Source organism: Nicotiana tomentosiformis, chromosome 1 (assembly GCF_000390325.3).
Source record: "Nicotiana tomentosiformis chromosome 1, ASM39032v3, whole genome shotgun sequence".
Classification (NCBI taxonomy): Eukaryota; Viridiplantae; Streptophyta; class Magnoliopsida; order Solanales; family Solanaceae; genus Nicotiana; species Nicotiana tomentosiformis.
The window spans coordinates 148,907,193-148,920,645 of record NC_090812.1 but is presented as its reverse complement, the minus strand read 5'-3'; the positions used below and the strand labels follow the sequence as shown (position 1 = coordinate 148,920,645).

Below are 13,453 nucleotides of genomic sequence, written 5' to 3'. Positions count from 1 at the left end.
TAAGTGTAGTGGAAGAATATCCACTACCGTGGCATAGAAGACCGGGCCATGCCAGTCTGTCCCAGTCTTCTATGCTACCAACTTTTTAAGCTGGGATAGACTGGTGGCCCAGTCTTCTATGCCACAGTAGTGGATCATCTTCCACTACACTTAGACATGTGTGCTCACTTTGAGGGAGAGACAAATAGATATCGTGTAGCCATTTTTATATCTCTTACCTTTCAGAACAATTTCATTTGTATCCAATTTTGTGTCAGTACAGATTGTTGAATTGAACTTTACCTCATTACCTTTATCACACATTTGGGATATGCTAAGGAGATTATGCTTGAGTCTAACCATACAGTATATATCATATATAGCATGAGAGAGTGATTTACCAACTTTACTAATTCCAGCTATTTGTCCCTTCTTTCCATTTTCAAAGGATACACTCCCTCCTTGGAAGGATGTTAGCGAGAGAAATTTCTTCTTTTCACCAGTCATATGTCCTGAGCAGCCACTGTCCGATACCAACTTGATTTCTTCCTCTCATTTTAGCCTCAACAATAATCACAGGTTAGCTTTAGGAATTCAGACAAGCTTGGGTCCCTTTTTATGAAAAAGAGGATGAATCAAGCCCCTTTTTTGCCCAGAAAGGAAGGAAATTGGATGTCACATTCTTGTTAACCTTAATCCATTTAGACTAAATAGAGGGAGTGATTTTTGTTTTCTTTTTTACTGCCACATTCTTAGGTGATCCAAAGGTGTTCTTAAACTGGGCATGAATTAAAGTAGAACGGTTATCTATGAAATGTCCAACATTTGCATAATGATTAAAAAGAAGGGGAGGGAAGAAGTATGTGGTTGTAATTGTTGATGACTTCTCTAGGTACACATGGACCCTGTTTCTACTAAGGATGAAACTTCTGGTGTGTTTTGTGTATTTTTCATAATGATTCAACAGAAACTAGGATGTCTTGTGTCAAGCATTAGAATAGATTATGGAATTGAGTTTGAAAACTCTAAGTTCCTTGAGTTTTGTAGCACTCATGGGATTGAACATAAATACTTTGCACCTACAATTCAACAACAAAATGGTGTTGTGGAAATAAAGAACATATCTCTCGAAGATATGGGTAGGACTATGTTGATAGCTAGTAGACTAGCTAAAAGGTTTTGGGCTGAGGCTGTCAATACTGTTTGATATCTACTAAATAGATGCATGGTCAGACCCATTTTTGAGAAAACTCTCTTTGAGTTACTTCGAGGAAGAAAGCCCAATATATCTCACCTAAGAGCTTTTGATATAAATGCTTTGTGCACAATAATGGTAAAAAAACTATAGGTAAGCTTGATGATAGAAGTGATGAGGGAGTATTTTTGGGATATTCACCACATAGTAAAGCATATAAAGTATTTAATAAAAGAACTATGTGTATAGAATAAAATATTTATGTCATATTTGATGAATATAACAATATGACTGAGAAAAGTTTGTAGGACAAAGATTATGATATAACTCTCACACAAGAAAGGGCTTCTGAGACTGAAGAAGAATCTGAACAACAGTCGGAAGGATCAATAGGAAATCAAGAAGGAGATGAACTTGATCAGGAAGTACATGACGAAAGAAAATAATTCTGACAGATACTCAGTAGGTGAATTTGAATATACTGTCACTGGTCCTTTGGGCGACTCCTGTGATGAATTATCTCAAGGTCTACAAGTTACGACATGGAAATACCAAAGCTGTCATCTTCTTAAAATTATCATCGCTGATCAAACTGCAGGAGTGCATACTAGATCATATGTGAGAATTGTGTGTGCACTCACTGCTCTTTTGTCTCAAATATAGCCAAAGAACATAAAGGATGCTCTAAAAGATCTTGACCAGATAATTTTCATACAGGAAGAGCTAATATAATTTGGAAGAAGCAAGGTTTGGCACCTGGTACAAAAGCCCAAAAACAGAACTATTATAGGAACCGGATGGGTATTCAGAACAAACTGGATGAGCAAGGAAATATCACAAAGAACAAGGATAGATTGGTGGTTTAGGGATACAATCAAGAAGATGGTATTGACTATGATAAAATATTTGCTCCAGTAGTACGAATGGAAGCCATCAAGATGTTGATAGCATTTCCTGCATATATGGAGTTTACATCATATCAGATGGATGTAAAAAGTGTATTTCTGAATGGCTATTTGAAAGAGGAAGTGTTTGTCAAACAACCACCTAGTTTTGAAAGTGAAGAATTCCCTGATTATGTCTTCAAATTGGACAAGGCTCTACATGAACTAAAGCAGGCCCCAAGAGCTTGGTATGAGAGGTTATCCTTCTATCAATTGAATTTCTAAGAGGGAAGGTAGACAATACATTATTTCTAAAAAACAAAGGAAAAAACCTTCTGATTTTACATGTGTATGAGGATGATATCAAATTTGGAGCAAATAAGACACTGTGTAAAGAATTTGTTAAAATGGTGGTGAATATATTTGAGATGGGCATGATGGGTGAGTTGAACCTCTTTCTTGATTTATAGATCAAGTAAACACCTACTAGAACCATGATTCATCAACAAAAGTACATCAAAGATCTCTTGAAGAAATTCAACATGGAATCCTCAAAATCAAATGATACTCCTATTGCTATTGCCACCAAGCTTGATTTAGATGAAGAAGGGAAATATCTGGTGCATGCAAAGGAATGATTGGATCACTTATGTATCTCACTGCAAGAAGACCTGGCATTATGTTTAGTGTAGGTCTATGTGGAAGGTTTCAGGCAAATCCCAAGGAATCTCATGTAAAGTTAGTCGAAGGAACACTTAGATACCTGAAAGAAATTCCTGACTTATGCCTGTGGTATCCAAGAGGATATACTTTTGACTTAGTTGGTTATGCTAATGCTGACTATGTAGGTTTTCATGTTGACAGAAAAAGCACTTTTGGAGCAGCTCACTTTCTAGGTTCTTATCTTGTGTCCCGAGGAACAAATAAGTATAACTTAGTGGCCTTATCTAAAGCTGAAGTAGAGTATGTGGGAGCAACATCATGTTTTGCACAATTGCCATGGATAAGGCAACAACTCAGGAACTATGGTATCTTTATTGATTGTGTTCCTATTTTTTGTGACAACACTAGTGCCATAAATATTTCTAAGAATCCATGTAAGTATAAGAGAACCAAACACACTGACATCAGACACCATTTTCTCAAAGACAAGTAGAAAAGGGAAACATCTCAATAAATGTTTGTAAAACTGAAGATCAAATTGCTGATATTTTTACTAAGGCAATGAGTAGGGATTATTTTGAAAGGAACATACTAAAACTAGGACTAATTAAGTCTTCTCACTAAGTTGAACCCCAATGATTGGCTAAAAAAGTAATAGCTATAGATGTCTTAGTAACTAATACTTAATTCAGTCTCATACTTTGTTTTAGCACACACTTGCCTTGATAATCTTACACATGCTGATATCTTATTATATTAGCCTTATTGTGTCTAAAGATTTACTATGGGAAGGACTAAGGAGTTGCGAAAGGCGTTGGTTCTTCAACTCGGGTATTTTTCATCTTGTCAAAAGTGTATTAAAACTTAATAACAGAAATACTATTGTAATAAGACTTCCAAAGCCAAATATAACTCAATTTTATCCGTTATAAGAGTCAAAATTCAAGGGGGAATCAGTTCAGTTAAGAGTCCTATTATTTCTAAAATTTCGGTTGTCAAATATATCCGTTATATGAGTCCCGTTAGAACTCTAATTAATACTCTCTCTCTCTCTCTCTCTCTCTCTCTCTCTCTCTCTCTTCTAGTCACATCAAGAATCCTCTCCTTATAAACCTTTTCTTTGCAACCTTCTTCCAAATTCAGTGTTATCACTCAAACCCTAAGAAAAAGTATTGATCCTTTTGCCTCTTCTTCACTATTACAAAGCCAATCCAGGCCCTCTTAAAATTCAAATCCTCTTCCAAACCTGGTTCTAAATCCAAAAATGAGAAAGCTAAGCCAAGGAAAAATGTGAAAGCCTATGTTGTCTCTACATCACCACCGGTTGTTCCTCAACCCCCATCTACTAGTGTCTGTGCCCCTCCACCCACTGCTGCTCCTTTACCTCCATCCACTAATGTGTCTACACCACCACCCATGGTTTGCTCCTCTACCTCCATCCTCTAATGCCTCTTTGCTACCACCTAGTGTTGATTAACTACCTCCATCTCCCAAAACAACCACTTAACTCACTTTGTCTACACCATATATCACCTCTAAGCCCACAAAGGTCAGGGATACACTAAGGAAGTTAATGAAAGGTGGGAAACAAGTTGACAATGCTATTTCTAAGGGAGAACCTGCAAGAAGGATCCAACTACTTAGGGGGAAACTATGACTGACAAGGACTCTTAGGTAAAACCATCTCCATCAAAACTTGATGTACTAGATTCTACTATAGATGTATATCATTTAGACATAGTTGAAAACTTGAGGGAACAACATATGCAAGAACTTATGTAGTTAAAAACGTAGTTGCATGACACCATGTTAGCGAAGAAGTAGTTGTAGAACAGTTTGGAGTAGAGGGGGAATAAGAGAAAGAAATAGGGGACAATGAGGGTTCTGATGAGAGTACCTATAGTTGGACTGATGATGAGGAAGATGAGGATACCAATAAAGAGGTAGAAGTGGAAGGTGAGAAAGAACACCATTCAGAAGAGAAGAAAAGTGAGAATGAGGAAGAATAAAAAGAGGAGAAATAAGAGTATGAGGAAGAATCAGTAGAGGAAAAAGAAACCGAGGGAGAACGGGGCTCTGATAGTGAGGAAAGTAATCATGAATGAGTATGTAAATATGAGAAAGAGAGCGAGGTCGAATTCTGAATCTAAGAGTGAAAATGAACATGAGAGTGAAGAATCTAAAGGCTCTATGACTATTGGAGATACAATCTTGACCCATTTGGAAGAGGTCAATGTGGAGGAAGATACGGAGGAACCAAGTCCTTCCTTAACACCTTTCCTGGGGGATGAAGATGCTGAAGGTGATGAGAATGACCTACCACTCTTTGAAGTGGTAAAGAAGAGAAAAGCCACAATAAAATTTACAAAAGTGGCTTCACAGGGAAAGTAGGTTGTGACTCCTCCTCCTACTAGAACTCCTCTCACCAGTAGTAAAATAAAGGTTGTGGATGAGCAACTGATTAAGGAAGCTAGAAGCAACAAAAGGAAATGAAAATAAGTTGCAGCTGCTAAGACTGTTGTTGAATTGGATGTGGATGAAGGACCGTTTTCTTACCTAAAGGCAAGAAATCATCAATTAACAGGAGTGCTGCCAAATCTGTCAAAGCAACAACTTTTACTTCTTAGAAGAAGATCAGTGGGAAAAGAAAACTGTCAAGTCAGAGGAAGTTGACAGGATGATAGAGTTCAAGACTACAAAGGTTTTGAATGGGAAGATCTGAGCCAACACTGATGAAAGGGGAATGAATCAGTTGGTAGAGAAGCTTGACATACAAGGGTGGTCACACATGTTTGTAAAGCCCTTTCCCCCTATGTGTGCACCTACAATGTTTGAGTTCTATGCTAACTTGCAGTTTGATGGTAACGTGGTGAAGAGATATGTGAGAGATTTTGAGAGTTTGATACCGAAAAACTTGGATTGCTGCTAAATATCCCTTCCTTAGGCTTTGATAATTATCTGAAGAAGAAGTGGCTAGCAATTAACAATGATGTGGATACAGGGATTGCGGTCACCAGAAAATTTTCCCAGAAGCTCGAGCTGAAGGCCCCTCACAAAGTGTATAACACAGATATAATACATTTTCACAAGTTGCTATTTCACTTTGTGAATTCTTGCATTATGTAGAGGTCTGAGAGGAGGAGGCCACTGGCTGTGATGGAACTGCTTGATATTGGGAAGGCCATCAATCTTCCTAGCTAGATGATTCAACACATGGCAAAGGTTGCTGACACCTCAAAACCTAGGCATGGTTTGTCCCTGATCACATCCATAACATACCTCAATAAGAGATATGACATGGTCGTATGCAATAATATTTACCCAACTAGGAATCAGGGTCGAATCCACTAGGAGTTATAATGGGTGTTAGGAGTATATATTTGAAGCAAGTAAATGGGTTATCTAGATTTCACTTCCACAACACAATTTTATTTTCTACTTCTACTGTTAATCTAACGGATGCAAGATAAAGGAAATAGATTAGAGATAAATATTTTAAAGATTTTTCAATTGGATAAAAGGCCTAGGGATGTGACCATAACCTCATAACCTAGGTGTTTGCCTAATGGGGTAAAAACTTTAATGCTTGTTTTGTTGATTGGGGTGTATTATAACTCTTAACTCTACGTTACCCACTTAATATCTCTTAGTCAGAGAGTGGTTTTTCCCAATTTGGCTTCCTCAAGACCAATTGGGTATCACACACAATCGATGATAAAAGGTCAAGTTGGGTTATTACTATCTCTAGGTTTAACTCTTTTAATTGGGTTAATCAATCTCTCAATTGACCCAATTCCTTATTAGCTAAATTTTTCTAGACTAGGTTCCTCTTTCTCTAGTAGAGACTAAGTCAAATACGCATGAATAAATGTTTGCAACCATTAATTCTAAAATTGAAGCATGCACTAAGCTATATAATCAATACCCAATCATAAACAATCACTAAATTAGATACCCATAAGATTTACACACTAGGGTTTCGTCACAGCCCTAGTAAGAGTCTAGCTACTCCTAATGGGTTTTGAAGAAAATAAAGAAGATACGCTAATTAAACTCATAATGGAAAATTAAAATAATGAAATCTAATGTAAATACACCAAAATAATGTAAAACTTTCTAAAGTAGTAAATACGAACGCCTACAACAACTTCACTTGTTCAAAACATGACCTAATTTTGTAAAACTCGTCTATTTATACAGGGCTAAAAATCTCGAACAAAAATGCCTCAGGAGGTTATGCAGCTGCGCAATTCCATGTGCGGTCTGCAAGTTTCTTCAGCTGGTAGGAAGTGGAGTTCTGCGGCCACACATTTCTGAGCTACGACCGCGAGGCAATCTTCTACGGCCACACATTTCTGGACTTGGTCTTTTTGCATACTCTATGATCTTTGACTCTTAGCCTAGTTCTGTGTCCACACAATTCATGTGTTATTAGCATATTGCTCAAAGTTCTGCTAAATTCTTCTTCTTGGTTTGCGGTTGCATATGGAATTCTACGGTCCGTAATTTCTTATGCGACCGTAGAAGCATGCCCTTTATTGCCTTGTGCCTCAAACCACTCCTTTTTGAGTCAGATTTCATCGCGAGAGACCAAATTCCAATATTCCAACAATGTGCACAATTTCATTAGTTTCGGAAACACAATCCAATACTTTTGAACGAAAACAAAAGCTAAAAGGTGCTAATAAGCAGTCAAATTCCCACTTATCAACTCCCCCAAACTTAAGTCTTTGCCTTTCCTCAAGCAAATAAATTAGTTCCCACCTCCAAAGGTTAAGGGTCATTTCAGCGAGTCAAAGATGAGCCATCCACACATTAGTTGGGACCAACAATTACTCACATTACTCATGTATTATCAACAAGGGGACAAGTTAAACATTTATGCACAAATAGTCCTAATGTGATATTTGAGCTTCAGGAATTGACTTTACTCATCAAGGACTCTTGCTCTATCATGTAGGTCATGGTGGACTCCAAACTCTTCCTCCTCTACTTTCCATTTGCCTAAATCACTTAAGAAATTTAGCACTCAATCCAAAGAATTATGAAAGGTTCACTCATATCTCCCAAGAGAATCTCGCAAGTACGACTTCAAGTACCATAGGCTTGCCCCTCATGTAGATCGCCACTAATGTAAGTTCACTCGGCTTGAATCAAGTAGGACTTCTTTTGGGATATAATGAAGTCTATTGGATTAGGTTCGGATACCGTATGTTTGAGTGGTCACATCTTTCCTTAAGCACTCCATTTTTCATTTCTCGGCTCACACTTTGCTAATTCTTAGAGGCACTTTATTTTCATTGGGGACTAGAGAGACTTAACATCACTCTTTCGTGATCATTTCATTCTTTTCTCCCCTTTTGATTTCTCCATGTTTGGGATCATTACCTTTATTTGAATCCCTTCAACTCTTCCACTTATTCACTTTTTGCATTTTTCTTTTCTTTTCTTGCCTTTTCTTCTCATCATTTCTTTTCTCTTTTTGTGCCTTGATACCTTTTTCAAGTTCCTCGTCTCTCCCCCAAAATTAAGTTTTGAGCCATTTGTTTCACAAGAGTGTTAAGGAAAGCTCAGGTGCCAGGAGAGGGTCACGACAAAATGGGTAAAGACTTGTAACATGGTTATCAAATACGAAAGGCTATAGGCTCAACAGGGTTGACTAGGGATAAGGACATTGGTTGGCAATAGAAAACGCAAACGGGCCAAGAAGAGCCTACAATCACTTCTCAAACCAAGCAAAGCATAGGATTTTGCCTTGAAACACATTCGGGATAAGTTCTAGACCCTTCGCAAGGATACTTGGACTAGCAATAATTCATCTCACCTCTTACGCAACCAGATTGCTAAAAAAGACAGAGATGAGGGTCCACAACGACCGCATTCAAGTTTAAAGATCACTATGGTCCAATTAAATCATTCGATGATTGCCAAATTCAACATAAGAATCACAAAGTCACTAACTAGAGCTATTTCTTTCAAAAGTAAAACTTATCTCTAACCATAAGCACGTAGTTAAGTGTGTAGGTACCAATTAAAGCATAGTTGACTCTTCGAGCATGACTTAATTAGGTATTTTTATTCATTACTACTAATATTATTACCTAAATACAGAAACAGACCCGTTCCCTTAAGATGGTTGTCACGCCATCCATTGTTGGGACGAGTCACCCGGTTCATACAATAACTACCTTTGGAAAGAACCGTGGCATTAAGAAAACCAAAGGCTTATTATCTACTAAAACATAAAAAGAAACTACTAAATCAAACAAAGAAGCTACTAAAGAAACAAAAATAAAGAAGCTACTAAGAAAAAACTACTGAAGATAGAATGACTATACATAATGAGAGAAAGAGAGAGAATATATACAAAATAAGAAAAGAGAAAATAATATCAAGTTATTACAGGCCAAATGTTTCAAAATGTATCAAATATGATCAATGAACTCCACCCCCCCCCCGAATAAATATAAGCATTGTCCCCAATGCTTAACAAAATAAGAGTAAAAAAGGAGAAAGAGTGAAGAAAACTCCTTATGGCACCTTGGACATCTCTGTGTTCCCAGCAATGTCACCACCCTCAGTCTCATCCAACTGAATCTCATCATCCTTAACTTTGTGTGTGGCTGGGTTGGTGAACATTTGACGCACTGCCTCAGCAGTGTCGGCAGCAAGGTCTGGCTCCTCAAACTGGCCAGCTAGTGCCACCGGTGGTGATGGTGCTGTAGGATCTGGGCCTGCATAGTGTGGGTCAATCAACCATGTCAAAGAGGAGATCTACGACTGCATCAAGCTTGGTCACCTATCTCCGGAGCTTGTCCACTAACTTCTTGCTGGCTTGGGACTTCCTAATCTTATTTACTTCTTTTCCTAGCTCTTCGATCACTGACCGTGCTGTACCAAGGTAACCATAATAGTATTCTAGTTCTTAAGGAGCTTCTTTAATGTCTCTTCAACTGTCGGAGGAAACTGAGGTGCCTGAATAGAAGAATGTGCTGTAACGGTATTAGATAAGTCAGACAACTTTGTAGTGGCAGTCTGCATCCAATTGTTGAGGCTGGCCAATTCCTGGGAGACACGCAGTGTAAAGAGTGAGGCAATAGGCATGGGCACCGGCTTCAAAGCCGAGGTGGGAGTTATGGAAGGAACTACAGTAGGGGCTGTGGAGGATGGCTGAGGCATAGCTACGACACTGGAAGAAGGCTCAGCTGAAGTAGATGGAACATCAACTGCCTCAATAGATACCGTAGCTGGCTCATTAGATTGGCCCGCAGTGGTGGGAGGCTGAACTTTCTTATTTGGATTGTTCGCATCCATCAGTGAATACAAAGTAAAAGGCTTCTTCAGCCTCACCTTTGTGTCATAATCCCTCGGCTCTACCCTTACATCTGTGAGATATACTGTAATAGTGTTGGGATAGGGGTAGGATGAGTTATCTTGCCCAGCAATCACTGAGATATTGGCCGACATTACGACACCCACATTAATAGGGTACCCGACCATAATAGAAGAAACCAAGACTGCCCGAGGAATCAGAAGATATGTCTCATTCTGGCACGAGTCCATTCTGCTGCAGACAAAGGTTTGTCACCCCTTAGCCTCAAAACTCAGAGTACTCCTATGGATAGGAACCCAACAATAATCCATGGTTTTAGTGGCCCTGGTGCTGCTAGAATCTGCTCTAACCAAGATCGGGGTGCGTCTCCCATTTCAAACTTCTCCAAATATTCCTTTGGCTCAACATCTTCGAAGCCCAAGTATATGTTGAGTGTATGCTGATCAAATCTTACTTTGAGGTTACGCACTTTGGTTACCTTTGTCCCCTTTTTGATATGTGCCACATTAGCGTAGAATTCACGGACAAGGTACTCTTTGGCATCCATGACACTCTGGGTGAACCACATCCACCCATTGCATTCCTTGAACTATCTCAACAATGCAGGGTTGTACCTTTCCAAATATTTCAACTGAAACTGTCGCTCAAAAGTTAGCGACCTTACTGGACACCATGTATGAAAGCTGGTGAAGGCGGCCAGGCTGACAAAACGGTCCTCCCAGACTTCTTTCTTCTTCGACCTTTCAAGACCGGTAGCTGTAGCATCTCTCCCTCTGCCATCATCGGGGATATACTAAACTGGTGTATCTTGTTCTTTAGGGACAGGTGTAGTCGATGGCTCAGAAGCCTGACTAGCACTTTTCGATTCCTTTGTAAGCGCTATGAGGTGAGGACGACTCGTCCCTGAGTTGGAATCTCCCTTGCGACCTTGACTGTTTGACCAACTGCTCCTGAACAGAGACTGAGTTGCCTTTTGATGTTTCCCTAAACGGGACATAAGGATTCGTCTCAAAGAGATTTTCCTCTCTCCCTCTTTCTGTTGTAGCTTTCTTTGTAATTATCCTTTGTTGGCCGAGGGGTAAGGCACACTTGCCTCGACCTCAAGAAGGTTCACCCCTCTCTTTAGAAGTGTCGCCTCTGCCTCTAGATCGAACCATTGTTTGTATCAAGCAAATGCGATTGTTAGTTGCAATTCAATGTTCAGACATACAAGGAGATATGCAAGTATACACCAAAAAACACAGTGAGGTTCACAGCTAAAGTATGCTTGTAGGATAAGGAACCGCAGTCCGCACAATTTTCTTGCGGCCACAGATGAGGTCTTGCGGACAACACAATCATGTTTGGCGGCCACAAAGGTGAAGGGCGGTCCGCACAATTTCACTTGCAGCCGTATCTCAGAAACCCAAATATGCCAACTCTCTGATGACAGAGAATTGGCTGATGTGTGGCCGCAACATAATTTCTGCGATCTGCACAATTAGCCATATGACCACACATTTAAGTCATAAAGTGTAGACTCTCTGATGAAAGTAAACATGTCGTTCTGCGACCAAAAAGGGAATTCTGCGGTCTGCACATTTTACCTTGCGGCCACAGACCCCTTCTTCACTAATGATGCCCTAGAATCAGTTTATGCGGACCGCACAATTCCAAGTGCGGCCGCAAAATTCAAAAACTTCGAACAATTCAGTTAGGCCATTCTACGTTTTGCAATATTTTGCACAATTTCACATGGTAACATCATTGATGCATGAAAATATGTTAACCCGGTCCCCATAGAACATGTATTAGTTAACCCACTATAGATTTACCACCACATGGATACACAATTGACTTCTACTGATAAATGGCCTAAAAATGACTAAAAATCTACAAATTAAAAGAAAACAATTAACAAGAAATTGAAGCATACCAGATGAATGCGTGTGATGAGTGACTGAACAAAGATGTTGTGTGTGTGGACTGATAGATTCACCAAGAAATTTCAGGAGAGTGCTATTTTTGTGCTCAGAAAGTGAAAAAACGTAACCCTTGACCCTGCCCTTCTATTTATACTTATGGTCTATGAAAGGGAGAAGAAGGTCTAGTGCGACCGCAAATTTTTGTGTACGGTCCGCACTCTGTTACCTGGGGCTTCATTTTTGGTTCTCCATCTGCGGTCCAAAAATATTTGCGTGCGACCTCAGATTGCTTGTTGCGGCTGCAGATTTCCTCTTGCGGTCGCACATCAACCTTTTCTATGACAGACTAAACTTCAAAGAGTTTGCATTTCCAACTTTTCATTTGTGCGGTCCGCAAGATAATTTTGCGGCCGCATTGTTCTTTTGCTACCACACTCCAAATTGTGCGGTCCGCACAAATTAACTGTGGTCCGCATAAATCAACTGCGGTCCGCACTTCTTTCAACACTTAGCCATATTTTGTCCACAGTTCTTGTAAGTCACACTCAGCCCTGTAGCACATTTCAAATCAAGTTATCACAAAAATAACACCTAACTACAAAAGAAAAAAGGAAAAGAAACATGGGTTGCCTCCCAAGAAGCACCCGATTTAACGTTGCGGCACGAAGTAGAATACCATCAATTGAAATGAATGACCACCACGACATGGCTATATCCAACTTTTCCCAAAGAGTGATTCACCCGATGACTATTGACTCGGATACTTCATTGTTTTTTTTCTTCAAGTCCAATGCACCAAAAGGTGTCACACCCACAATTTCAAAAGGATCGCTCCATTTATACTTTAGCTTCCCGGGAATCATCCTCAACCTTGAGTTAAACAACACACAAGATCGCGCACCTTGAACACTTAGTTAAAAATGTATTTGTCATGAAGATATTTCATATTTTCTTTGTACAAGGATGAACATTCAATTGCGCAACCCTTAAGTTAGCGGCTACATCACAATCAAGGTTCAACTTCTTTAGAGACCACATGGCCTTGTGCTCAAGTTCCACCGAAAGATGACAAGCTTTTCCAAACACCAACCGGCATGGTGACATTCCGATATATGTTTTGTAAGCTATCCGATAAGACCATAATGCATCATCAAGCTTTTTGGACCAATCCACCCGGTTAGCATTCACTATTTGGACAAAATACCCGTTATCTCCCGGTTGGAGAGTTCCACGTGACCTCTAACTTGTGGATGATAAGGAGTCATGACTTTATGAGTAACACCATAGTTTCTAAGTAAAGTGTCGAAAGCCTTCTTGCAAAAATGTGACCACCCATCACTTATAATTGCCCGCGGAGTACCAAACCTTGTGAAAATATTCTTCTTCAAGAACGCCACCACACTTCTCGCCTCATTGTTGGTAGAGCAATGGCCTCGACCCATTTGGATACATAATCAACCGCGACCAAAATGTAGGTGTTTCCATAAGAACTCAC

At 39.5% G+C, this 13,453-nt stretch overlaps 2 protein-coding genes across 2 annotated transcripts; one reads left to right on the top strand and one right to left on the bottom strand.

Moving 5' to 3' along the window:
* The first annotated feature begins 2,692 nt into the window (after positions 1-2,692).
* Positions 2,693-4,730, top strand: LOC138891541 (secreted RxLR effector protein 161-like). Its single transcript, XM_070175010.1, has 2 exons — positions 2,693-3,021; positions 4,625-4,730. Exons 1-2 carry the CDS (start codon positions 2,693-2,695, stop codon positions 4,728-4,730), a joined length of 435 nt encoding a protein of 144 aa, XP_070031111.1.
* Positions 4,731-9,639: 4,909 nt separating this feature from the next.
* Positions 9,640-10,188, bottom strand: LOC138891539 (uncharacterized). The gene has a single exon (XM_070175005.1). The coding sequence runs from the start codon at positions 10,186-10,188 to the stop codon at positions 9,640-9,642; it is 549 nt and encodes a 182-aa protein (XP_070031106.1).
* Between the last annotated feature and the right edge of the window lie 3,265 nt (positions 10,189-13,453).

Bases quoted from the DNA above. Each gene is read 5' to 3' on its own strand.
- LOC138891541 (XM_070175010.1), top strand. From the start codon at position 2,693: ATGATTGGATCACTTATGTATCTCACTGCAAGAAGACCTGGCATTATG. The intron at 3,022-4,624 runs GTATGTGGGAGC...GAGTACCTATAG, and splicing joins TTATCTAAAGCTGAAGTAGA to TTGGACTGATGATGAGGAAG.
- LOC138891539 (XM_070175005.1), bottom strand. From the start codon at position 10,188: ATGTCGGCCAATATCTCAGTGATTGCTGGGCAAGATAACTCATCCTAC.